The sequence below is a fragment of the Triticum aestivum genome, chromosome 4D (assembly GCF_018294505.1).
Source record: "Triticum aestivum cultivar Chinese Spring chromosome 4D, IWGSC CS RefSeq v2.1, whole genome shotgun sequence".
NCBI classification, from domain to species: domain Eukaryota; kingdom Viridiplantae; phylum Streptophyta; class Magnoliopsida; order Poales; family Poaceae; genus Triticum; species Triticum aestivum.
Genome location: NC_057805.1, coordinates 15,409,022 through 15,434,437, shown reverse-complemented (window position 1 = coordinate 15,434,437; position 25,416 = coordinate 15,409,022). Strand labels below are relative to the sequence as shown.

Sequence of the window (25,416 nt, the reverse complement as noted above, 5' to 3'; positions counted from 1 at the left end):
CGGTCTACTACTTTTATCTATTGATATGGGGATGATGTTCGTCTGTCATGTACCCAATTGTATGACTACTTACATCACTTTGCTACTTGATTCAATTATCATCTCTATTATGATTGTCATATTTTATCTACCTTTTTTTGGATTGAACTTAATGAAAAATTGTCAAATATTCAACAATCAAAAAACCTGATATGAGTAGGCAATTTTCTTCAATTGCTTTTGCTGCAACTCCCAAACCTCCTTCGTTTGAGGTTGATAATTACAAGAGATGGCATGGGAGGGCAGTTCTTTAGCTAACCACCATGAACTTTTTTTGCGTCTCCAAGGGCAAGCCAGAGGAACCGCTGATAATTTTCTTATTGCTGGTAGTTAGGAGAGCTGACCATGGGATTTGTTTCTTCACCATCCCCAGTAGGACCATGTTGTTGTGGCAGCATACTATCCCCAGCTAGATCCTAAGAAGATAAACACCAGTTGTGACCAAGCCAAGCTAAAATCAACTAAACCAACAAGCAGAGGAATAAAATATCACAAGACAGCCAAACTGGAATCTCCTAGCAAGGACTGAGAGACGAGTTTCGAGATTATAGAAACACCTAAACAAACAAGAAAAAGGAGCAGTGCAAATGCTGATTGTGATACCATGTTGTCCCCTTCTTGTTCCATCAATCGCTCCATCTGCATCTACACAAAATGAGAAACAAGCAGGTCCAAAAGTAGAGCTAGAACACCAGTCAAGAGAAGAACAGGAGCACCACTCGCTCGAACTTGTTGGATTCACCTGTAGGATGAAGATGAACCCCCGGCGATCCTTCCTCTGCGGTGGCAAGTTGACTGTACTTCTGATGCTATTTTGTGGTGGTCAAGTTTTAGGGTCTCATACTATATTTGGCACGGGAGACTGACTTGACCTGAAAAATCTCTAAGTCTTGGAATCCAACAACGTGATTCTCAAGTGACAGTATTATTCCCAACACAGGTGTTCCAACAGTAGCAATTTCAATCCCAACACATGCGCGGAAAACCCCGTGTTTCAGAGAGAAACATGTTGATATGTATTGTGAAGTGATGCCCGGGATAATTATAAATTTGAGAAGCCGAAATCAAGCACGGGGAAGAAGCTAAACTAAAAACATCATAAGCCCGAAGACACTATTTATCTGCACTCCACTTCAAGAACAACTGCCATATGTCAGAACTAAATAGCTGGTGAAAACCGACTACTGATGATCAGCTGCCATCGTTCACAGTAGCTTCACGCCGGCGGCCGTGAGAGAATCGATGACAGCCTTGACCTTGACACGGTGCGTCTTGTCTCTCCACATGGAGACAGACACCGCGGGGACGCCCCGGAACAGCAGGCGCTCGCTGAGCACCTTCCCGATCTTGGCCACGTCTCGCTTTTACTCCATGCCCGGCCTCAAGATCTTCTCCTGTGAGCTCGCTGCACATGCGATAGTCGCCGATGGGGTGTGGATGATCTGAGCGCTCACAAAATTGTTTGTGAAGTGCATCTTCAGAACATAAGGCTTCAGGAACTTGGTGATTGCAGGTGCCCTAGCTGGTGCAGGGATAACCATATCACGTAGTTAAGGAGTAAATTACCAAAAACCACCACAATTGCGTTGCGCAGTGTGGAAAACCATTGTCTTCATAAAAGTTTGCCGAAAATACTGATTTTAAGTAATTGTTTGCTGAAGACACTAAATGCTTGACTGAGAGCCGCTTGATACGAAATATGGCAGGCTGGGCCCGCCGTCAAGGCTGACGTGGCACCAAAATTAACGCCGTTTGCTGGACGTTAGCTCACAAAGGGCCCACTTGTCAGCACATAGACTTCACCCGTGCATTTTATTGAGCATTTTGTGTACAGCACGTCCACAGCCGCGCACGCTCGCTCGCTCGCAGCGCACTCGACCGCCGGAGCTGCTCCCGCCGGCGAGCTCGCCACCGGAGCGCCGTACCACTGCTGACCCTCCCACCCCTCCTTGCTCGCCTCACCCGAGCCCTCCTGTGCTCGATCCGGTCGCCGACCCGGCCGCCGCCCCAGCTCCTAGCGTGGACGGTGCCGAAGACCGCCGCCGCCGCGAGCTTCATGTCATGCTGCAGGCTGCCCACGGCGCGCTCCTCCGTCCTGCCAACGCACCACGTCGACGGCGCTCTCCATCGACGACGGCAGCACCACGAGGTGCCTCGCCGGCAGGTGGGCGCCCACCTCCAGCCGGCGGAGCTCGTTGCCAGCCTTGTGGATGCGGGCGCCATGAGCCGCCATCACCTCCTGCAAAGGTTCCGCGCCATAGCCCGCTCCGGCGAGCCCCGCCATGGATGCCATGGCCTCCGGCCGCGACCTCCCTGCTAGTCGCCGCTGCGGGCCGCAGGGGCCGGCGGAGCTTCTGGTGTTACTTTCGAGAGGTCAAGCAGAGGCGTATGGCTAGGAGGCTCCTGCGGCCGAAGAGGCGCCGGAGTTGACATACGGCGGCGCCGGCGCGCCATGGCGGCTAGGAATTGGGGGAAGATGATAGGAGAAGGAAGAGGGCTCGGCGAGAATGATAGGAGGAGAAGGAAGAGGTCACGGGGAAGCAGCTCGTCGGAGCGACGGCGCTCGCCGGCCGGCGGGTGCGGCTGCCGGACCTCCTGTGCGTATGGAACTATGGATCCAGGCGCTGCCTCCCTATCCGATCACTTTTTCTTTTTCCTTTTTACGTAAGGTTAACTGTTTGGCCCGTGGCCTCGTGGGGGAGATACAAGTTTTTTTTATTCAACTTCTTTATATTTTCTTCTTTGTATGACGGATGGACCCCATATGGCAGCAAATGATGGTCTCCCCCACCAACTGTTATCCTTGCCCACACGGCCCTGATGGATGGGGCCCACTGTCAGTTTTGTGTCAAAATGTGGTCAAGCATTGTTTTTAGTGTTTTCAGCAAATAATTACTCCCCCCTAAAAAAGCAAATAATTACTCAAGATCAATGTTTACGACAAACTTTTATGAAAACAGCGGCTTTTGGCACTATGCGATGCAATTATGGTGATTTTTTTTGGCAATTTACTCCTTGTTAAGCTGATCCGGGTAAGCCAGGAAATAGGAAACGAGATTTAACCAAGAACACATCCTTTTTTTTTGGGTATGATTTACCTCTAATGAAATACTGTATGTGACAGGCTGTGAGAAAGAAAGTAGGCCAAGGATACACAAAGAGAAGTTTTTTCCCATATTGGAGATGGGTGTTGCAAGTCCGGTGTCCTTTGAAGGTGCATCCAGCCTATGCAAGCTCATACTCTTGGCCTGCGCTTAAACATGGACAACTCCGTGTCTCTCTGAGTAACTCAATAGCCAATGGATCCACTCCAACTCCAAATCAAACACGAATCCAATATGGTCAAACACGAATCCACAAATATCAAACACTCCAAGTAGCAGTCTTCAACAAGGATACAACACTCGTGTGAAACCATGCATGTTTCTTAATTATATGTACATGTAATATTGTTGTTTGTTGTCTTTCTTCAGTTGAAATAGCGGTTTCCTACTACCCAGGTAGTTGGGGCTTCATCGTTGGGAATAGAAGAACCTCCTGAAAAATTCACAAAAGCCAGTGCGGGGTAGCTTAGAAATCGCTGAGCAGAGAAAAGCTGTGTGGTGCAAAGAACAGAGATACAAAGAGGGAGCTTGCAGAAACCTTGATGTTCTGCGAGTCCGTTAGAAGCATTGCGATCCGATCAATTCCCATCCCCCAACCGCCCGTTGGTGGCAAACCATACTCGAGAGCAGTGCAGAACGCCTCATCGAGCGCCATCGCTTCGTCGTCTCCCGATTGCCGACTCTGGGAGGAGCAAGGTTTCACAGAAGGGCACGCAGGCTTTCAGAAAACGTGGCTATAGAAATGTAATCTATAGAAGGTTTCAGCGGAAAGTTTCGGTTTCTGGTACATACCCTCAGCTGCTCTTGAAATCGTTGTCTTTGCACCAATGGATCGTTCAACTCGGTGTAGGCATTGCATACCTATCAGGAGGTTACAGCAACACCAAATTACACTTCATAAATTAGGGGGAAATGTGCGGCATTAACGCATAGTGTTGCAGAATAGCAGAATTTACCTCATGCTTGTTGATGAATAACTCGAATCTTTCTGTCAGTCCTGACTGAGTCCTGTGCCATTTGGCCAGTGGGCTCATTATCTCTGGATGATTGATGATAAAAGTTGGGTTCACACATGTGGCCTCCAGGAAATGCCCAGTAATCTGATACAGAAGAAACTAGTATGCTCAATAGATGTTATGGAATGTTTGGCTTAATAGATTATGATAAACTCAACAGATAAATCATAAGTTGCAAGATAAGTTAAACAAGCCAAGTTTTAACAAGTAGTTCCAACAAAGGCTGGTGTCCAGGAGACATGAATGAAACCTTGTCAAGCAACCGTGCTGTTGTTTGAGGCGGCGAGCATCTGATTCCATACTTCTCACACGTTGTCGCGAGGTATTTGTTAGCCTCGTCGCTTGACAAATCTGATGGAATGTCAAGCCCAGCGATAGATTTCAGTGCCTGCATCATATCTATCCTTCTACAATAACATAGAAGCACCAAACAACCCAAGTGAGAAAACAACTTAGATAATATCAATCATATTTCACAGGTGCAGCCCTGATGTTCAGAAGCCATATCTACTACCTGTAAGGAGGTGTGAAATCGATCTCTATGGGAGGGTTATCAGCTCCATTCGCATGGTATTTTATCTTAGTACTACCAGTCAGCTCCATCACCATACCTGCCATAGTTACCAAAACTTAGATACACAAACATTTCATAGCAATTCAACAGAAATTTCGTACGACGGCTTTTCTAGCCCATGCATGCAAATCAAATGAAAACAAAAAAAAACTGATTCGGGTGGTCATGGATGCATCACTTGTGTAGTACTTGCTAGCCTAAGTGCAACACCTAACATTTGGCATGGTCTGTCTGGCCTGTAAACATGAGCCAAAATTATGCGTTGCTAAAATAAGTACGTACCCGACAAAATGGTTTCAGTAAGCTCCATCAGGTCATTGTAGTCTGCATAAGCCATATAGAATTCACATCCTGTAAATTCAGGACTGTGAGTTAAATCAAACCCTTCATTCCTGAATTGCTTTCCAATCTCATAAACACGGTCCAAGCCACCCACAACCAACTGCTTCAGATGGAGTTCAGGAGCAATTCTCATGTAGAGATCCATGTTTAGTTCGTTGTGATGTGTAACAAAAGGTTTTGCAGATGCTCCCCCAGGAATCAAGTTCATCATTGGTGTCTCAACCTGGAAAATGACCCCCAAGATGGGAAACCATTTAACCAAATAAAAGAATGATTTCTCTTCTCTTAAATAAGCGCTTCAAAGAGAATGCATAATGGTTCAGGACCCACCTCCAAAAAGTTGCGTTCATCGAGGAACCTTCTGATGAAGGAAATGACCCTGGATCGTGTTCTAAAGATATGTCTCACTTGATGGTTTACCATGAGGTCGAGATATCTCTGGCGGTAGCGAGTTTCCTGTAAATAGATGATAAATCGTTGGAACTAGCTAGGAAATTATGATCTAACATTCAAAACTGGTCGACATTTTTTAACACAGAAATAACCTCTTGAGTGACAAAACACAAACTGTTCTAATTTTTTTTAAAGGTATCACAAGAACAAGGAAATTGAAGCACTGTATCTGTATGCACCCCAGCAATTGATGATATGAAAGTATTTATATAATATCCACCTATTAAATCATTACTGGGCACTAATATCAAGTTTTCAACATTGATGACTGACTGTATAGAGTGTGGCTCGAACACATCATTAAATTCTCATCTCAACTGAGTTTTGGCGGTCAAGGGGTCATGGTGACACTAACCTGGTCCTTTAAAACATAAGCTTCAGTGTTCCTTCCTATTCCTGGAACCCAACAATCAGCATCAGCTTTTGCTCTTGTTGTCTGTAAAATAACAAAACGCTTTAACATCTTATATTGATGATGAAAGGGTGTATCCATCTATTTTACAGATGTATAGGTAGAATATCATGGTCTCATGGATAACATGCTCTTAATTTCCAAGGAATTTAAACTTGACATAGATGGATATTTTTCAGGTAAAAGTAGACTGCATTTTCTTATCTGTCCACCTTTATGTGCCTTAGTGAGTAACATACCTGTATTGCTGACAATGCAGTGTGATCAGAAAACATGTACAGATCAAAAATATTATCTAAATTATCTCATAAATAATTTAAATTCTGAAAATGATGTGGCATGACAGGACGGTACTCCCCCCAAGAGGAATTTACAAAAATTCCGAAGTGTGCATGTTATGGCGCTGCTAGACGGAGGGCGCGAGAGGGCCGGCCGGGGGCCTTTTTTGCCCACGGCCGGGCAAGAGGAAAGGGATTTCCTTCTTAATTCTTGCTTGATATAGATTGATACATCTCCTCTCTTTATATAGAGAGGTTTACTTGACTCCCAAGCAAGGCTTACTTGACCCCTAAGCAAGCGACCCTTATCTCTAATTAACCCTAAGACTAACGGGCTCCCAGGCCATTAGGCCCATTACGTACTCTAACACTACACCCCACCTGGACATGCAGCTTGTCCTCGAGCTGCAGCCTAACCAACTTATAACCATGACTCGATGCAACACAAACCTAACACCTAAAAACAAGCCTTTTACATCTCGGCTTGTTTTATTACTCTCAACCTGAAATGGACTGGGACGATTTATTTTGGACCCCTTAACAAAAAGTGGACACCATCCGCATGTCGGACGTGCAGGTGTACAGCCACCTGGATCCCATGGACACCACCTGGACAAAAGGAGTGCATGTGTATGGCTGTTGGTCTGCACCGCACAGGGAAGAGTGGAGGGCTTGCGATGGAGAATGACGAGGAGGGGTGCGCCCCCCCAACCGCCGATGTCGCAAACTTTGAGGTCGCTGCCCGCGGGGAAACAGCATGCCCAAGATCCCCGACGCAGCGGACGAGATCGAGGTCCTTTGCGCAGCGAAACGCAGCTGGGAGGAGCGGCAGCTGCAGACCACGCATCTCCCGCACACGCCGACGCACTAGGAGGCGCGCGCAGCAGCCTGCAGCCTCACTGCCGCCGACACGTGGCGGGTAGTGATCCAAGCCGGAAGCGGTGACGGCAACGGCGGGAACTTGATCTGCTGGATGGGGACGCCCTGGGGAAGCAGTAATGGCGACGGCGGGAACTTGATCTGGTGGATCGGGGCTCCCGTCGGCGCGGTCGATGCGGGGCCGGAGCTGACTGGCGGTGGCTGCTGCAGCGGAGCGCCGGGCACGGCGGAGGCCGCTAGGAGCGGCGGTTGCCACTGTAGCCAGGGCGGGGCGGCGGTGGATGGCAGCTGCAGCGGCCCGGCGGGGACGCCCTGGGGCAGCGGCTGCTGCGGCGGAGCGCCGGGCGCGGCGGCTGCCACTGCAGCCAGGGCGGGGTGGTGGATGGCAGCTGCAGCGGCTGCTGCAGCCGCCCGGCGAGCACGGCGGAGACCGCTTGGTGCAGCGGCTGCCACGGCGGCGATGGGCGGCGTAGCCGAGTGCGGCCTGTAGGACCCGGCCAAGAACAGGCGGATCTCCTGGACCGCCTGGGTTAGGTCCCGCAGCACCCCGGACACCTCCTCCGGGGTGAGGACGGCGGGGGTGGGCGCGACGGAGGATCCCGGGAGCGGAAGAGACGGGTTGGGCGACGGTGAAGACATGATCGAACCGAAGCTAGCTGATACCAAATTGTTATGGCGCTGCTAGAAGGAGGGCGCGAGAGGGCCAGCCGGGGGCCTTTTTTGCCCACGGCCGGGCAAGAGGAAAGGGTTTTCCTTCTTAATTTTTGCTTGATTAGATTGATACATTTCCTCTTTTTATATAGAGAGGTTTACTTGACTCCCAAGCAAGGCTTACTTGACCCCTAAGCAAGCGACCCTTATCTCTAATTAACCCTAAGACTAACGGGCTCCCAGGCCATTAGGCCCATTACGTACTCTAACAGTGCACAATTAATTTGTGCCAATCAGCCCCATTGGCCGACTTTATATTCTCGCCGTTCACTTCTGAAGAAGTATGGGAGCAATTTCGCTAATATGTTTTTTTACACGGTCTGCCACATGTTGTATCATTAAAGCTGCATGAGTGTTCAGTGAAATATCTAGGATAGCTCTTAAGAGTAGATTTACTTGTTTGATTGTTTATGATTTTTGGTGCTTGTCACCGATGGTGGTGTTGTAATTTGTTTCGCTTTCTAGGTGTTACATCTAATACAAATATGGCAAGATCAGGAATATCTGGTTAGTATACTATCTCACCTTGCCAGCAACAGCAGTGCAACGCCCAGTTCTCTGGTTCGGTAGCATATGGAGGCATGGGGAGAGCAATATTAAATTTCTGGCAAATATGCTAAGTTCGCCCCTGCTACTCCTACCTGATATGCATGTCAAAATAAAGTGTTACCATGCCAGGAAAAAATAGCTGAAAGAAAAGGCATCCTATATAAAGTGTCAATTTCAGGGACTTCTCTAACATTGTTCAGACTTTCAGACACAGAAAAGGTATAATCCTCAACGAGGAACTGCTAAATTGGACAAGCACACAAGTTTACTAACCTGGGTATCCAATTATACCGACAATATCGCCCCGCTTCACAACACTGTGGCACTTGTAGAATTCAGTTTCGGCCACCTCTGAGTAGCTAACAGAGAGATAAGAGACTAGAAATCACTTCGTATATTTTGGTAATGGAAAAAATATATAAAGAAAAAGGTATTATAATGGACAAACAAAATGCATCTGATATGCTAATTTCATCATCTTGATCCAAACAATGCAACTGATACCTGGCCCCAGCCATGACTTGAACCTTCACCCCATCGCCATAGAGATCATAAAAGAAGAGTTTGGATGAGGAAACTCTCTTGCTCATGACCCTCCCTTGCAGGCACAAACAAATCATTTCAGGGAGCAGAAAACTTTGGCAGTGCTAACTACAGTTACTTCCACACAGAAACAATCAATACCAGCCAAGCTTTCAGTGACAGTCAGCAAATGTTCGCCAGCACCCAAGCTGTTGTACTTGGCCACATAGTCTGCGATGGAGATCGCGATATCGAACTTGTGCGGATAGGGCTCGACGCCCGCGCTTCTAAGCGAATCGAGCATCTTCAGCCTATTTTCATAGTATTGCTGCAGCAAGAAGCAGAATCAACAAAGCTTTCTATCTGAAAGGATATATTTTCTTACTGCCGATGGTTTGGAGAACTGACTGTGGGGTCTGTTTCTTCACCGTCCCCAGCAGGACCATGTTGTTGTGGCAGGATGCCATCCCCAGCTATATCCTATAAGAAGATAAACACCGGTTGTGACCTACCAAGCTAAAAGATTTGGGGCTGCGGCACAACTAAACCAACAACCAAAAGAGAAAATTCAGAGGACTATCATTATAAGACAACCAAGCTGGAATTTCCTAGCAAGGACTGAGAGACGAGTTTCGAGGGTTACTGCCATCCGAACCGACGAATCGAGATTAGAAACACCTAAATAAACAAGAAAAAGGAGAAGTACAGATGCTGATCGAGATACCATGTTGTCCCCTTCCTGTTCCATCAACCGCTCCGACTCCCCTCTCTCTATCTGTCTCCAGCTGCTGCATGAACACAAAATGAGAAACAGGCAGGTCCAAAAGCAGAGCAAGAACACCATCCAAGAGAAGAACAGGAGCACCACTCACTCGAACTTGTTGGATTCACCTGTAGGATGAAGATGAACTCGGTCGAACCGCTGGTGATCCTTCCTCTTTGACTTCCTCCGCGGCGGCCGACGTTTATATAGGGGCCACGGCAGGTGTGAGCTGATGCACCATTAGACAAAAGGAAGTTTGACGTTTCTTGGACTGGCCGCTGCTTTTCCCTTCTTTAATTTATCTTTCCTTGTGAGTGCTAGCTGACTGTACTCCTTATGTTGTTCCGTGGTAGTCAAGTTTCAGGGTCTCATACTATATTGGGCATGGGAGACTTGACCTGAAAAGTCTCAAAACTTGGAATCCAACAACGTGATTCTCAAGTAACAGTATATTCCCAACGCAGGTGTTTCAAAAGATGCAATTTCCTTCCCGCGACACGTGTCGGAAAACCCCGTGTTCTGAACAGAAACATGTTGATCTGTATTGTGATGCCTGGGCAGTTACAGGTTCAAGAAGTCGAAATCGAGCACGGGGAAGCTAAACTGAAAAACATCATAAGCCTGAAGGCACTATTTATCTGCACTTCACTTCAAGAACAACTGCCATATGTCAGGACTAAACACCAGGTGGAAATCGGCTACTGATGATCAGCTACCACCGTTCACAGCAGCTTCACGCCGGCGGCCATGAGAGAATCGATGATGGCCTTGACCTTGCCATGGTACGTCTGGTCTCTCGACATGGAGACGGACACAGCGGGGATGCCCCTGAACAGCAGGCGCTCGCCGAGCAGCTTCCCGATCTTGGCCGCCGCAGCCACGTCCCGCGTCGACTCCATGCTTGGCCTCAGGATCTTCTCCTGAGAGCTCGCTGCGCAGGCGATGGTCGCCGATGGGGTGTGGATGACCTGGGCCGTCACAAAGTTGTTTGTGAAGTGCATCTTCAGAACATAGGGCTTTAGGAACTTGGTGATTGCAGGCGCCCTAGCTGGTGCAGGGATAACCATATCGGGTAGTAAAGCTGACCTGCGTAAGCCAGGAAATAGGAAAAAGGAGTTAGCCAAGAACACATTCAATGTTTCAGAAAACTGCGAATGGTTATCGTGGGTACACAACAACAAAAAAGATACTCTATATGTGTCAGATTCTAAATCCAAGATTGCGTACACATGTATAATGTATCATAGAAAGGTCATCCAAGTTCGATGGTTATGATCAGTTGAATCCAGGGAAGAATTTTACAGTTTTACATCATCATAATTCATTATTCTTGCAGTAACAATTTCAGCAGTTGAGAAAGTGACAAAGTGATCCAGTAAATAGTAATCAATTCAACTGAAACTTAAGAATTTTAGTATGCAGCATGAAAGTTACTGATATGTTAGCACACAGTATGACATTCAGTAAGAGTCCATAACAGAAAGTTGGTTGGTCCCAGTGTCCCACTTTCAGCCTTTTCTTCCTAAAGCGTTTAATCAAGATTAACCGCAAACCATTTAAGCAAGTTAACACACTCCAAGGACCAAACTCTGAGGAGAAAATCTGAAAATGATACTACTAAATATGGACATAAGGGAGTTATTAATCTGGGCAAACATTTTTGAAGGAACATCAAAACAAATCCAGCATGGATGTTTTCTCATTTGAGACTTGCAGAACTCCCTAACGACACCACAAGCAGGAAATGAAAATTTTACTTTAGGAAGACTGTATCAGGTAGGCATGTTGTCCTTTGAATGTCACCATTCTTTTCTTCCGTGGTATATATAGTTGGGAGTGACCAAAGTGTTGGAAATTGCTTAAATCAATAAGTATTTTGCTCCTACAGAAATCAGTAAAGATACAAAAAATTCCGCCAATATATTAAATACTAAAAGGCCCTCATTCAAAGCTAAGACATATTGTGCTGCCATATCCAGGGTTGAATTACAGACTGAACTTGGAAACCCCTTGAGATCACAATGAGTAAACAAGAATTCTTCTACGCAAGATAACAAGCAAGGAATGTTCTCAAGAGACAATAACTGGAAGTTGAGCTAAATCCACCTGTGTGGTCACAAACACTGATGAAGCTGTCTTATTATCATTTGAGACTTGCAGAACTTGCTTAGAATACCACAAGCAGGAAACGACAATTTTACTATAGGAAGATTGTATCAGGTAGGCATGTTGTCCTTTGAATGCCACCATTCTTTTCTTCCGTAGCATATAAACATGGGTGTGGGAAATTGCTTTAATCAAGAAGTTTTACTTCTACAAGATATCAAGACACAAAAAATTCTCACCGGTATATTCAATATCAAAAGGGCCTCAATTAAAGCTAAGACAGGGCTGAATTCCAAACTGAACTGGGAAACCCCTTGAAATCACAATCTGTAGGCAAGAACTGTTCTACGCAAGAAAACAAACAAGGAATGTTCTCCTCAAGAAACCATAACTGGAAGTTCAATCAAATCTACTTATGTAGTCACAAACACTGATGAAGCTATCTTGTCACTTGAGACTTGTAGAACTTGCTTACAATATCACAAGCAGGAAATGACAATTTTACTCTAGGAAGACTATATCGGGTAGGCATCTTATCTTTTGGATGCTACCTTTCTTTTTCTTCCATACAATAAACAATTGGGTGTGTGCACAGGACAGGATGCAACTTGCTTCTTCAGAGGATATAAACTTTTCAGGCACATTACGAACACTATCAGGGAAATGTATTCCTTTATATACTTATAAAGCAGAATAATCTCGCATTTGCAAGTCGATGCATTCTATTCAGTTACAACCAACGCCATTTAATCGAAGAAAACTTTCAGATCCACAAATAAGCAGTGAAAGCATATATCAGCATTTCACTTCTACACAATGTTTGATAAACTTAATTCAGTTCAGCTTCAAACCAACATATCGGCATTTCACTTCAGCCTTTGGGGGATACACAATTTCCACAAATATATCCGATATCAGAAACCATAGATTGGATTAAGACCTACTGCGCTGTATTTGTGAACGAAAATGTTCTAGGATGGGAGTGATTCCAGAACTTGAACTGGAAACCAAGTCCTGACAATATCATAGAAAAATGCTACTGTACAAATGTTTCTCCACAAGAAAATATGGACACAAAGGAATTATTACACCGGACAAACATCTTTGGAAGGAACGTCAAAACAAATCCAGCATGTATATTTTCTCATTTGAGACTTGCAGAACTTCCTAACGAAACCACAAGCAGGAAATGATAATTTCACTTTAGGAAGATTGTATCAGGTAGGCATGTTGTCCTTTGAATGCCACCATTCTTTTCGTCCGTAGCATATAAACTTGGGTGTGGCCAAAGTGTTGGAAATTGCTTTGATCAAGAAGTTTTGCTTCTACAAGAAATCAATAAAGACACAGAAATTCCCACCAGTATATTCAAATATCAAAAGGCCCTCAATTAAAGCCAATACATATTGCACTGACATATCCAGGGCTGAATTTCCAGACTGAACTGGGAAACCCCTCGAGAGTTGAGATCACAATGAGTAAGCAAGAGCTGTTCTACACACGGAAACAAACAAGGAATGTTCTCCTCAAGAAACCATAACTAGAAGTAAACTAAATCCAACTGTGAAGCTGTCTTATCATTTGAGACTTGCGGAACTTGCTTACAATACCACAAGCAGGAAATGACAATTTTACTCTAGGAAGACTGTATCGGGCAGGCATCTTATCTTTTGGATGCTACCTTTCTTTTTCTTCCATGCAATAACCAGTTGGGCATGTGCACAGGGTGCAACTTGCTTCTTCAAAAGACAACATTTTCAGGCACATTACCCACGCTATCAGGTAAATGTATTTATTCCTTTATACACTTGAAGCTGGATAGCCTGACTACTTGCTTAGGCAATGCATTTTATTCAGTTCAATCAACCCGGAGTAACCGAAGAAACTGGGGAAACGAAATGACTTGTGCAATTGCAGAAAATACATCGGATGTCAGAAACCCTCAATTTGAATTTAAGACCCACTGCGCTGCGCTTATGAACTAAAATGTTACGGATGGGAGTGATTCCAGAACTTGAACTGTTTCTCCACAGTAAAATGTATGTAAAGTGGCACTAAATGGAACTGGGGAGTCCATGGAAAAGAATCGCCCCTGTATGCCACTGGCGTATGAGCAGAGCACACACTACGAATCATCCGAGGATCATGGAACCGGAGCTCCGTCCACAACAGCATCAGATGTCAATCGAGGGAGAGAGAGGATGTCTTACCGTGGATGGGGCAAACGGCGGCGGCGGCGGCGGGGAGAGGGGCACAGGCACTGACGTTTCGCCCTACAAGCCAGAAATGCGAATTCAGAGGAGCGCAGGGGTCCAAGTGAAACAAAAACATCGGAAGAAACAGACGGCCGAACCACCGAGAGCGAGGCGTCCCGAATCTCAACGCTCCATTCGGGCCAGCGGCGGCGCGAGGGGAGAAGGAGGGAGCGAGCGATGCAGGCACTGGCGCGGGCGGCGCGGGGGCTCTGGCCGGCGGCGGGGAGGGGGCAGGTGCAGGTGCAGCCGGCGCGGGGGATCGTGGTGCAGGTGAGGGACGGCAACCTGGAGCGCGCGCTGCAGGTGATGGAGCGCAAGATGCGGTCCAGCGGCATCGAGCGGCTCATCAAGCGCCGGACGGAGCACCACGTCAAGAACTCGGAGAAGCGCGTGCTCGCGCGCAAGGCGCTCATGGCGCGCGTCCGCTCCCAGGAGCTCGGCAAGAGCCTCCGCGACATCCTCATCAAGAAGATCAGGTCAGCGCCGCTCCCCCCTTCTCTAGTACAGTACAGCATTCGTGTGCTCTCCAGGTGCTCGACGAAATGCCGGTTGCGGTTTTGGTTGCAAGGACTTGTGGGTTTGGTTCCGCATGGCAGATGTTTGATGAAATGCTTGGGTGGTTAATTACAGGACTGAGAGAACCTGAGATGCAGATGGATTATACTCCGTAATACTGTATTGTGGCTCAGTAGGGGCGACAAATATATGCTTATTACTTTGGAACTACGGGCTGTTGGTCAAATGAACACGGGGAAGATTTTGTGATGGAGTGAATTAGGTTGGCCTCAGATTAGATATCCAGAGACAGTCATGCTTTATTGGGTAATCCTGTCACCGATGTGATGCATATCAGAAACCGAGAAAATTGGAAGTCCATGATCCACAAACTTATAATAATAATCTAGTAAAAGGAATATGGATTTGATCACTTTAATCAACAAAAGATCGTTTTAACCCTTGAATGTTGGCTTCGTTTATAAGTTCGACATTACTTGATATGAAAGTGACTTCATAGATGTTTTGTTAGTTGACATAGTTGACCTCTGATATTTAACCCTTGAATTCTGGCTTAATTTGTAAGTCCCCTTTGTTTGTTTGCATCAAATGTTGAGTATATGGCATAAACCTCTGATATTTCACTGAAAGTGTTAAATCAACTCTATAGAATTCATCCGGTCATGAGGTGCAATGCAAATGTAGAATGTGATAGTATATGCTAATGAAGTAATGAGTGATGAACCATATCAATTGTCAAGGACGGACATGTGGACCAGTATGAACTGTCCCATTTCCTTATGACAGCATCAGCATACTGAATCGCATAGTGCACATTTACTTGAGTTGTATGAGACATGTATAATCTAAATTCTGCTGGGTTGCCATTTCTCATTTACTATCATTTCAGAGAATACATGCTAAACAAAGTAAAGCTAATATCCTGGTAAAATTGGAAAAACAAATCTAACACTGCACTGTCCTATTTTGGCACCAAGGAGATTAATTTAAGTAGATTGGATGTAATAACGTATTATATTATGGGACGGAGGGAGTACTTTTCAAAACCAATTCCCGCAATCAACTGCACTAACTGAAAAGACTAGCTGAACTAGTCCATGCCAACTTTCTGCTTAGCACCTTTGCCTTGCAACTACATTGCTTCCTGATCAAGCAGTTGGGTCATGGATGGTACAATTTAAACTGTTACTCCTAGGATTGCCTTGAGGTTGTAACTGCGGTAAGTTAGAGGATATAGCTAGTGCAGCATATATACGTCGAGTTACTCGATGAACTAAATCGGCGGAGAATCCCGAATGGAAACGGTAAAGATTGAAATATAGGTCACACACTGACAGTAGTACACAGGACAGATATGATACAGTAACATTATCTGTTTGCTTACAGTTGGGTTAGTTTCTAGAGCTTTCACATCTGTATTCACATTATTGTGGCTATTGGTTATTCATATCTGATGCATCATCATGGAAAAGTTTATGACACATGTTACTGCACTGATCACATGCTTGAGATAATTAGAGAATGGAGGCAAATAATTCATTTTCATACCCATTGATGACAATATTACCACACAGGTGCAATCATTATACTGCAATGTTGTATATATGTTGTTAGGTCTGTACTAGCTCAGATTGGGGGCACCGTGCTAAGGCTCCATATCTCTGTCAGATACGTAATACTTACTGTATTGGGCATGAGGAGTAATGGGCAAACCGCTAGCATTTACCGATATAGAAAGTCGAGTATGTTGAGCAGACTAATTTCTTACAAGGCATATCATTTATGTGATTAGCACATCACATCAGAGTGAGAACTCATTTCATTTCAGTGGGAGGTACTTACTGTATACTGTTTTTGTGATACTGTTTGCACTTTGCGCAAACTATGTCTGCAAGAGCTTTTAATGGGGCCTCTAGTCTAAAGTACATACTCATGGAGCCTAATTCAGTATTATGTATGTATGAATTACATTTTTTCTATCTGTTTACCGAAGAGTGTTTACTTTGTGCAGGGGTCAGTAAGGGCATCTCTCAGGGGGCAGCATTTCAGCAACATTCGACGGTACTACAGGGGGGTTACAACGCTATTCCTCATGGGTGCTCCATGTTGAACATGTAATCAATCTCCATGGTGGGATGTAGTAACTGAACTGATGATGTTTTTTTGAACTATAGATCTGTTTACAGCAGGTTGATAATAACTCACCTGCGTGCCAAGAATCTTTTCACGTCTTGGATCATAGGCAAGGTTATGATAAATTGTTTGTTGAGGAATTTTTATGGTACACCTTAGTAATGTACTGTTCTTGGTGTCTCTGAATCTGCTAATTCAGGCCTTGTGTTGCTGATGGAATGATGACCATATGCAAACAGTATGGGTCCACCCTTTGCTAGCCTTTTCCAATATTACTTCTCAAGAACGCAAGCCGTTGTTTTACAATCCTGTCAAGTTGTTTCATATTATGTTGTTCTTCTCCAACTCCAACAGATCATGGTAACTTCAGGAGACGCAGGGCCGACGCTAAGTAATTGGGACATTTAAAAAAGTGAATATATGGATTGACCAAGCGAAACATCCTATTATGTGAACCACGACTCTTTTCACCCACTTATGTTCTCTCTACCGACCACCATGCTCTTCTCATCAAGTGGCCTTCTCCACCCTCGCTCTAGAAAAAGACGTGTTGTGTCTTCCACACCCCTTTGGTTTGCCATTGCTTCGCTCCTTCATCACCCCCTCCACTTTACTCGCTCCCTCCTCATCTATAACTCGCACAAATAACCGCATTAGTTACTTCTCCCTCCGTAAACTAATATAAGAGCGTTTAGAATACTAAAGTAGTATTCTAAACGCTCTTATATTAGTTTACGGAGGGACGGATGGTGGTGCACTGAGCTCTTCACCCCATGAGATATGTGCGGCGAAGACGGGCGTTCTTCGTCCCCTCACCTCAAACCAGTATTCGAATAAAAACCTCGAAGGCCATGCGGCTTTACTATCAGCTGCGCGTCGTGGAAGGGAAGCCCGGCGATAGGATCTGCCTTCGGTGTCATGGAAAGCTCCTCTGTTGGATAAGCATCAACTACTCATGGCGCTTTTGTCGTATCACGATGAACCTTTTGGCATTGCGGATGATCACAAAGAAATTATCCTTTTTGCTAGGAAAACACTTAGATAAGAATGAGAAGAAGAAAAATCGTTGTTATCTCTTTTCTTATATGCTAAAATGGAAAAAGTAATGAACAATAGTACATCAATCATTTTGTTGTATGAGAATGACCTACACCACAACCTTGATCATGGATTCATGGGTATGCTCAGACTTGGCATAAATTGGTGGGAAGTTGTCAAGTACGTTTGTAAACCCCACCTACATTCAAAATAAGTTTTAAATATAACAAATGCAATTCCCCTTGAATATAGTCACATAAGACGCCACATGTTCGGTGCCACTAGCCAATGACTTGTCAAGCTGGCATCACAAGCCAAATAAACTCACATATTCGACACCACTAGCCACACATTTGTCACACTGGCTTTGCAAGCCATGAAACGATGACAGAAACCATCACCGTCAAGTGCGGCCACACATCTTGTTCATGTGATGCAACAGACTATGCATGGTATGATAACCAACTCATCCTCATCACACAGTTGGCAGGCACGTACCTTTTGCCGACTTGGCTGTAGGAAGGGCGGTATTGCCTAGCTATGAAGCACTTTAAGTGGAGAGAACCGCGGGACCGAAGAAGAAGTTCTTAGATGATGGGGTAAGTGACATGTGATGACCTAACATGAATACATGGTTTCCTCGGACCCGTGACTCCATGGCCAGTCATGAAAATGTGAAAACAGGACGATGGCATGACGACACAACTGGGTCTATGACGAAACATCTACCCAACCACTATGCGTTCACACGGCTGCCTCGTAGCCCCAAAGGGGCTCCACCTTCGTCGTTTTGTGGTAGCAACATTCAACAAAGCCGGGGGAGAGGGGCGCAGTTGCGCACGGGAACTAGATAGAGGGATATAACAACCAAGGGCGATGACGGCTGGCGGGAGGGTGGGCCATCATGGCTGGACCAAGGACTGTGGCAGATCAAGGGCCGCTCCATGGAAACGGAACGCGGTCATTGATTGCTCTTGGTTGAAAAACCATGTTGTGACGGTAAATACAAACCGATGCATGCACGGACCAGCTAGGGAGAGGGGATGCCCGTTCGTTGGATCTGGGAGCGGTTTTCCTATACGGCTGCCATTTAGAAAAGGCATCAATCAAACAGGCGCCTTTATTGCACGTCGCAAGCTCACTGGGTTTTATAAAAGCCCGCGAATCCGGTATCTTAGGGTTAACGAAGAGGGACGAGGATGAGGTGTGAAACCATGAGTAGACCACCACCATCGGTTTCCTAAATACTCCCTCCGTCCGTAAATATAAATCCTTTTATAGAGATTTTAATATGAATTACATACGGAGCAAAATGAATGAATCTACACTCTAAACTATGTCTACATACATTCGTATGTAGCCGATTTTGAAATCTCTAAAAAAACTTATACTCCCTCCGTAAACTAATGTAAGAGCGTTTAGATCACTACTTCAGTAATCTAAACACTTTTATAATAGTTTACAGAGGGAGTATTTAGGAATGGAGGGAGTAGTAAATACCATGGTCCATGGCACAAGCCAAAGCTACCATGTGTCCCATGCCTGAATCTTCTTGTGGGGTTGACTGAACTTTCTGAAGCCGGTGCAGCAGGCCCACAGTTTCAACGCTACAAAACCACACGGGTCACGGGTGGTGGGGCGACGCGACGGGAATATTTTATTTCCCTTCCTCACCGAGGAGAACCAGGAAAAAAATTTAGTGCTAGCTCCAACCAGTAACGCCAGTCCTTTCTTCCCCTTGCGGCGATCGCCGGAGAGGAGAGGATGGACGCGGCGGCGCCGTCGCGGCGCGCGGGGGCGAGGCGGGACAGGCCCCTCATCCCGCCCAACTACGTCAGCCTCCGGGACCTCCAGGAGCTCCGCCTCAAGGAGCAGGCGGAGCGGCGGCGGCGCCAGGAGGAGGAGGAGGCCGCCGCCAGGAGGGAGGCCGAGCAGGAGGAGGAGGAGCGGCGGCTGCGGAAGGAGGCGGAGGCGGAGGCCGCCGCGGCGAGGAGGGTTAGGGATGCGGCGGCGGCGGCGGAGGTGAAGGGCACCTCCTCGTCGCGCGCCCCCTTCAGGTATAATGAGAGGCCCCGCGGAGGGCCGCGCGTGGTGGTCGTGGCGCATCGCCCGCCGCCGCCGCCGCGCGGGAAGGGTTCGGCCCTGAATAGTGGTGGCGCCGCGGGAGGCAGCAAGGAGCCGGGCGGCGACGCGGCCGATGGAACCCTAGGCGGCGGAGGCAGGGCGCGGGATGAGGGGAAGGGGAAGGCCTCCGCGGTTTTGATTGCCGGCGACCCAGCCGAGATTGCTACCGGCGTCAAGCCGGGGGAGAAGAGCAATGGGGAGGCCTCTGGATGTCAGGGCATGGCATTGGGGACGAGTGGCGTGCCAGGCGAGCTGGCCGAGGTGGACACTGCTTCATACCGAGGCGGCGTCAAGCCCAGATACAAGCACAAGGGGAAGAAGGGTTTCGATGGCCGGAGCACAGAAACAGCCATGACCGGCTCATTGGTTGAGGCGGTAAAGGCATCGCCACCGCAAGTCGTCGATTCGGAGAACAAGGGGGAGGCTGGATCGAGTAATCAGAGCACTGGAAAAGCTTCGGCAAGCTCACAGGGCGAGGCAGCTGAGGATTCACCACTGCAGGGAGTCAAGTCGGTTAACAAGTGGAAGAAGAAGAATAAACCCTCAGGAGGAAGGCAGGCGGGCGCAGCACCGAGCGGTGATTGGCCGAACGGGAGGAGGGACCAACCCCGTCCAGCCGCTGAGGGCAGCCGCGGTCGGAGGAATGGTGATGGTCAAGGAACCATCTGGGAAGTAAAATCCGATGGACTTGGGGGAAAGCAGCCGGAGGTGGAGGGGAAGGTCTACTCGCATCCGCCTACTGAGAGCAGCAGCAACAGAAGGAGGGGCAGTGGTCAAGGAATGATCAGGGAGGCAAAATTTGAGGACTTTGGGGAGAAGGAGCCGGTGGTTGAGATGAGGGCGCAGCCACATCCGGCTGCTGACAGCAGTAGCTATCCAACAAGTAGCCGTGATCAAGGAATGAACAGGAAGGTCAAATCTGAGGACTTTGGGGAGAAGCAGGCGGTGGCCAAGATGAGAGCGCAGCCGCATCCGGCTGCTGATAGCAGTATCAATCAAAGGAGCAGCAGTGGTCAAGAGATGAACCAGGAGGCAAATTCCATTGGCTTAGAGAAGCAGCCAGTTGTGGAGATGAGAGCCGCAGCCCAGCAGAAGCCATGTGATGCGAGGATCTCCCATGGGCGGCGGTGCCATGGTGGTCACAGCCGAGCGAATGGCGCCGCAAGGCAGCAGGGCAGCATCTGGGTGCCCAAGGCTGCTGCTGTCCCAGTCCGCACCGAAGTCGGAAACATTCCGTAGACAGGAAGTATATATAGTAGTAATATGTGGTAACATGTGCCAGTGGTTGATTTTCAAGTAATGAAGGTGCTAGCTCTTATTTATAAATATTTAGTGCAAAGGTGTCCATGTAGGGTTTGCGGGCTTTGAGATTGCCAAATTGGTTTGCTGAACTTAGCTATTGCCAGATTGGTTTTAGAGTAATATTGTAACCTCTGTAAATTCCTGCTGCAATTAAATCATCATCATTTTTTTGTGAAACTGGCACAAAATTCTTGGGTTCCAAACAGATCGCATAAACAAAAAGGCATGGAATTGCAGATGAGGATGGTGAACTAGAATTAACTTGTATGTGCAATGCATTTCACTGATCTTTGTGAAAATTTACTGACTGATGCATGTTTCCTCAATTCAATTCCTCATGAAACATATACATTCTGCTGTTTCTGGTTTACTAACTGATGCCTGTTTCCTCAATCCAATTCCTCATGGAAGGTATACATCTGCTGTTGCCAGTCAGCGATAAAATCAAGCTACAAGGTGTTTGTGTTCTGCTATTTCAAATCAGAGACAAGACAAAAGCAAAAGGGTTAAACTGGTGTAGAAGCATTGCTAGCTCCCCTTGGTTGATATGACAGTATCCTCATCCGAATATCACAGTGAGTATGCTACATTTCTCATCCAAAATGTTTTGCATGCTAGAATCAAAACATCACATATTGCTTCATATACTGACGATCCCCTGAATCACCGTCTAATTTCTACTTCCCCACCGCTTCATCCTCGCACTGTTACCTCTCCTAGAGCGAGGGGAAGTACCTGCTCATACCATACGGTAGAGCGTAGAACTCCTCGCTTCTGCCGTCATGCCTGTAGGACTTGAATTTCTCCAACCACAGCCAGCCCCTGTCCCTCCTCACATGGGGTTCCCAGTAGAGGTGTGTGCAATCGAGAAGGTAGGCAAGTATGGCAGCAACAGTCGCGGGCGAGGAGAATATCACGTTGACAATGACATTGAACTGAAATTTCAATGAACAAGATACGGTTTAGGTAATGATCAGTGTGAAAGTTATACTTATAATAACTAGGTTGTGTCACCCTGTAGTTTTGTCTACATACCGCCAGTGAACGTGTGTGAGCTGGTCCGAAGCCGTAGAATGTCTCAAACTCCCGGAAGTACTGTGGTATGGATAGCCCCAGGAACAAGGAGATGCCGAGTATGAACTTGCTTCTCCGGGTGTTAAGGTTGCAGTATTGAAGGAAGCAGAGGCCTGCAGCAGCTGTTTCAGGCAGAAAACAAGATCACAAAAATGTTATGAACATTCGAGGATTTGATTCTATAGAACTCTGGTGGATTGGTATGTAATGCTCACCTGAATAAGCAAAGAGAACACAGTAAAGTGCAGAGAAAATCGGCAACGGAATAGATGCAAGAATTGCCCCAAATTTTCCTGTTGATTGTTAAGCCATGTCAGCCAAATGAAGTCGCGAACTGTAAATGGTGATCTCTGATCACTGATAGTGCTGAAAGATTCAGATAATAGGATCACTACCAAACAGCGAGAAGAAGATCATGAACAAAGCGGAAATCTTGATGACCCGTCTGCTTCCAACTCGCGTCAAGGCCAGTAGACCGCAGTTCTCACTACACGATCAAACAAGGAAAATCTGTTAGATACTTCAATTTAGGTGATTTCTGAGCAGTGGTTCTCAGCAGACTGGAGTACAGAGTTAGATGTAGAGCTCATTACACTGAAGCTGCTGTGCCAGTCAACGTACCGCACATCCCATCTAGTATGATAGATATACCCTGATAGTTTGGAAGTTGCTTGGCAGTGAGTGTGCTGGCAGCAAAATATTCATGAGAAGATTCAAGCATTTACTTTTGTGTTATTCAAGTACCTGCCAGCCAATTCCACGGGCAAAAACTGAAGGCGGGACGAATGTCGCGCCTGCGTATCTTGACACTGCGATTAGGGTGCCGGTAGACTGAAAGCAGAATTGTTCATCATACTAAACCCAATAACTCCACATGTTTATATTTCTACCTAATGCTACTCTGTTTTGCAGAATTGCAACAATCCGGTGCAGTCCCAGTTCAACTGAAGTGCAGCACTGAAGATGCGTGCATACCTCAATAAGCGACGCGAAGGAAGCGGCCATCATGGCGAAGCAGTCCTGCGCGCAGAAGATGGGGTATCCCCACTGGAACGGGTAAGGGAACCTGACCCTGCTCATGGCAGAAGCAACACGAGGCATATGTCTGTCAGTGAACCGCTCCAGGGAGCAACAAAACTAGGCAGTAAGGGTTCAGAGTCAGAGGCCATACCAGGGGGCGGCATGGATGAGGCCGGAGCGGTCGGTGCGGCAGCTGAACTGCGTCACGGGGTTCCTCTCGTCGTATGCGCCGGCCGCCGTCAGTATCTCGGCGAAGATCCACACGATGATCACCGTCACCAGCACCGCGCACCGGCCGAACACGAAGCTCCCTTTGGCAAAGTAATGGGACGCATACTGCAAGGGCAAAAGAAGAGAAGGAGGTCAGGAAATGAATTCTCAGTTACAAATCTAGTCTGGAGAAAAACAGACCGATTTCTCCTGATACCTCTGAGAATATTAGGAGCAGAACGAGCGTCGGGAGACCGATCTCGATGCATTTGGCGACCTGCAGGATATCCAAAGTGTGTTGAGAGAATTCAGAGGCTGAATCAAGAGGGGAACAATCCAAACAAAAGCAACAGCGACTGGCAACAATCATGACATCAAGAGCTCGTGTCTTTACCCCTGGGAAGGCGAAGTAGAAGAGCCCGAGTGCGGAGAGCGTGACGAAGGGGACAGCGGCGAGGGGGCTCAGGAACCTGACACGAGAAGCTCAAGCAGCGTCAGTGCAACAAGTAACAGAAAGAAGGTGTTGACAGGGATCGGAAACGGCGGCGTGAGGCAGGGAGCGAGGAATCGTCGGACAACCTTATGAAGACCCTCCATATGCCGAAGAAGCCGATGACGGCCTGGAAGACGCCGGCGATGATGAGCGCGCCCTGGAGCGACCGCATGGTGTACACGAACCTCTGAAAGAAAACAGCATCGGTCGATCAGTCAGTCGTACCAGCCACCAACTGCTGCAGTGCCAGTGGAGGACCAGGACAGGAGGGGACAGAGCAGCAGGGAGAAGTGCAGAAACGCGGGCCGGACCTCGAAGGGGGCGCCGATGAAGAGGATGTAGCGCGGGCTGATGATGATGGCGACGGCGGCGTAGATGTAGGTGAAGGAGCCTCCCATGACGGCGGGGAGCCGCGTGCCGAAGTGCACCTGCAGGAGCGTGTTGATGCCGGCGAGGAAGAGGATGGTCTGGATCACGACCGCCTTCTCCTCCTGCAATGCGCACGACAATGGTCACGACGAGGAGCACATATATACGAGAAAACGGAAGGAAAGAAAGATGAGGCTCACATGGCCGCCCCCCATGATGGGGACGAGGATGGTGGCGATGATGACGGTGGTGCCGAGCATGACCAGGTAGTGCTGGAACGCCACGACCACCGTGGTGACTGCGGCAAAGGAGGAGAAGCAGAGACGTCAGTCAGAGCTCGGAACCACTGGTGAACCGGCCTACCGGCTAGCTGCGGATGAGTGGCGAGGGCACGCACTCCATGGCGGCGGACTGGTGATGCAGTAGTCGAGCTCGGCGAACTGCTCCCTGCAGGGGTGCGGCACCAGGTCCTCCGCCTTGACGGGCGACATGGCCGGCCGGCCGGCGAGGAGGGGAAGGCGAAGGGGGCGGGCCGGGGTCAGTTTGCAGCGCAGTGAAGCGGCTGATGATGGTGGAAGAAACGCATGCTCGCCTCCATTTATGTAGCCGGTGGTCTCTCCCGCTTCCTCTGTCCGTGCGTGCGTGCGTGCGTTTCGTCATCCGTTTCTACCGCATTCAGGTCCTAATCCAGGGTTGCGCTTTACCACGTCTCTGTCGGTGGATGAGCCGCCTGTTCTCTTCTGTTCTCTTTTGTGTGTTTGGCTTGGCTTGGTTTGTTTTTTTCTAGTTTCCAAAATTTACCAGTTACTTTCAAACCTTGGAATTGTACGAACTGTAGTACGTATTTTTTAGTACGAACGATGCCCTGCGCGCCCTCTTCCTCACACACCGCTAGAGGCCTGCATGCTGTATAAATAAAGAGTTATAAATTGCCATGGAAACCTGCCATGTGTTCAGTAGTTGTCATGCTGGTAGAAGAAAATTGCCATGTCATGACGAAAAGAGATTCGCCATGATACCACAGGGTAAGTCCATACGCATGTTCAGGAATTGCAATGCTACTACATCATAAAGAAATGCCATGGTAGATCCTCAAAAAAGAAAAAGAAAAAAGAAAGAAGAAATGTCATGGTA

General features: G+C 47.4%; 5 protein-coding genes, 5 non-coding genes and 1 pseudogene across 12 annotated transcripts; 2 read left to right on the top strand and 9 right to left on the bottom strand.

The window, feature by feature from the left end:
• Window positions 1-1,244: 1,244 nt before the first annotated feature.
• Window positions 1,245-3,042, bottom strand: LOC123095775 (50S ribosomal protein L18-like; annotated as a pseudogene).
• A 148-nt stretch (window positions 3,043-3,190) lies between these two features.
• Window positions 3,191-10,005, bottom strand: LOC123095773 (lysine--tRNA ligase). 3 transcript variants are annotated; one of them, XM_044517337.1, is made up of 16 exons: window positions 9,771-10,005; window positions 9,604-9,667; window positions 9,288-9,359; window positions 9,042-9,207; window positions 8,862-8,955; window positions 8,631-8,716; window positions 8,334-8,449; window positions 5,884-5,964; window positions 5,406-5,531; window positions 5,016-5,298; window positions 4,674-4,770; window positions 4,410-4,566; window positions 4,100-4,243; window positions 3,936-4,004; window positions 3,682-3,825; window positions 3,191-3,576 (listed from the first exon to the last, which is right to left on the bottom strand). In XM_044517337.1, exons 2-16 carry the CDS (start codon window positions 9,625-9,627, stop codon window positions 3,532-3,534), a joined length of 1,704 nt encoding a protein of 567 aa, XP_044373272.1. In that variant the 5' UTR covers window positions 9,628-9,667; window positions 9,771-10,005; the 3' UTR covers window positions 3,191-3,531. The 3 variants fall into 3 exon arrangements, with proteins under 3 accessions (XP_044373272.1, XP_044373271.1, XP_044373273.1); XM_044517336.1 differs by having other exon boundaries at window positions 9,752-9,941; XM_044517338.1 differs by having other exon boundaries at window positions 9,604-9,664; window positions 9,752-9,931.
• A 137-nt stretch (window positions 10,006-10,142) lies between these two features.
• Window positions 10,143-14,195, bottom strand: LOC123095774 (50S ribosomal protein L18). Its single transcript, XM_044517339.1, has 3 exons — window positions 14,102-14,195; window positions 13,959-14,021; window positions 10,143-10,728 (listed from the first exon to the last, which is right to left on the bottom strand). The coding sequence occupies exon 3, from the start codon at window positions 10,707-10,709 to the stop codon at window positions 10,365-10,367; it is 345 nt and encodes a 114-aa protein (XP_044373274.1). The 5' UTR covers window positions 10,710-10,728; window positions 13,959-14,021; window positions 14,102-14,195; the 3' UTR covers window positions 10,143-10,364.
• Window positions 11,330-11,447, bottom strand: LOC123100932 (small nucleolar RNA snoR104). The gene has a single exon (XR_006448542.1). It is a non-coding gene; the product is annotated as a small nucleolar RNA snoR104 (small nucleolar RNA).
• On the bottom strand, window positions 11,776-11,891 carry LOC123100930 (small nucleolar RNA snoR104). The gene has a single exon (XR_006448540.1). It is a non-coding gene; the product is annotated as a small nucleolar RNA snoR104 (small nucleolar RNA).
• LOC123100929 (small nucleolar RNA snoR104) lies at window positions 12,184-12,301 on the bottom strand. Its single transcript, XR_006448539.1, has one exon. It is a non-coding gene; the product is annotated as a small nucleolar RNA snoR104 (small nucleolar RNA).
• On the bottom strand, window positions 12,881-12,998 carry LOC123100931 (small nucleolar RNA snoR104). The gene has a single exon (XR_006448541.1). It is a non-coding gene; the product is annotated as a small nucleolar RNA snoR104 (small nucleolar RNA).
• LOC123100928 (small nucleolar RNA snoR104) lies at window positions 13,314-13,431 on the bottom strand. Its single transcript, XR_006448538.1, has one exon. It is a non-coding gene; the product is annotated as a small nucleolar RNA snoR104 (small nucleolar RNA).
• Window positions 14,100-16,838, top strand: LOC123095776 (uncharacterized). Its single transcript, XM_044517340.1, has 2 exons — window positions 14,100-14,479; window positions 16,531-16,838. The coding sequence occupies exons 1-2, from the start codon at window positions 14,181-14,183 to the stop codon at window positions 16,538-16,540; spliced, it is 309 nt and encodes a 102-aa protein (XP_044373275.1). The 5' UTR covers window positions 14,100-14,180; the 3' UTR covers window positions 16,541-16,838.
• A 2,505-nt stretch (window positions 16,839-19,343) lies between these two features.
• On the top strand, window positions 19,344-21,293 carry LOC123095771 (nucleolar and coiled-body phosphoprotein 1). Its single transcript, XM_044517334.1, has one exon. The coding sequence runs from the start codon at window positions 19,455-19,457 to the stop codon at window positions 21,051-21,053; it is 1,599 nt and encodes a 532-aa protein (XP_044373269.1). The 5' UTR covers window positions 19,344-19,454; the 3' UTR covers window positions 21,054-21,293.
• Window positions 21,294-21,476: 183 nt separating this feature from the next.
• Window positions 21,477-25,200, bottom strand: LOC123095772 (nucleobase-ascorbate transporter LPE1). The gene is made up of 14 exons (XM_044517335.1): window positions 24,680-25,200; window positions 24,483-24,580; window positions 24,225-24,404; window positions 24,000-24,100; window positions 23,815-23,890; window positions 23,638-23,697; window positions 23,362-23,546; window positions 23,166-23,262; window positions 22,935-23,021; window positions 22,784-22,842; window positions 22,586-22,677; window positions 22,406-22,483; window positions 22,152-22,312; window positions 21,477-22,051 (listed from the first exon to the last, which is right to left on the bottom strand). Exons 1-14 carry the CDS (start codon window positions 24,771-24,773, stop codon window positions 21,833-21,835), a joined length of 1,587 nt encoding a protein of 528 aa, XP_044373270.1. The 5' UTR covers window positions 24,774-25,200; the 3' UTR covers window positions 21,477-21,832.
• Window positions 25,201-25,416: the final 216 nt, after the last annotated feature.

Coding starts and splice junctions, on each gene's coding strand:
- LOC123095776 (XM_044517340.1), top strand. CDS start 14,181: ATGCAGGCACTGGCGCGGGCGGCGCGGGGGCTCTGGCCGGCGGCGGGG.
- LOC123095774 (XM_044517339.1), bottom strand. CDS start 10,709: ATGGTTATCCCTGCACCAGCTAGGGCGCCTGCAATCACCAAGTTCCTA.
- LOC123095771 (XM_044517334.1), top strand. CDS start 19,455: ATGGACGCGGCGGCGCCGTCGCGGCGCGCGGGGGCGAGGCGGGACAGG.
- LOC123095772 (XM_044517335.1), bottom strand. CDS start 24,773: ATGTCGCCCGTCAAGGCGGAGGACCTGGTGCCGCACCCCTGCAGGGAG. Junction 23,698..23,814: donor TCTACTTCGCCTTCCCAGGG/GTAAAGACACGA, acceptor GATATCCTGCAG/GTCGCCAAATGCATCGAGAT. Junction 23,263..23,361: donor CTCATCCATGCCGCCCCCTG/GTATGGCCTCTG, acceptor TGCCATGAGCAG/GGTCAGGTTCCCTTACCCGT.
- LOC123095773 (XM_044517337.1), bottom strand. CDS start 9,627: ATGGAACAGGAAGGGGACAACATG. Junction 9,208..9,287: donor GTGAAGAAACAGACCCCACA/GTCAGTTCTCCA, acceptor TTCTTGCTGCAG/CAATACTATGAAAATAGGCT. Junction 4,005..4,099: donor TATTCATCAACAAGCATGAG/GTAAATTCTGCT, acceptor ACCTCCTGATAG/GTATGCAATGCCTACACCGA.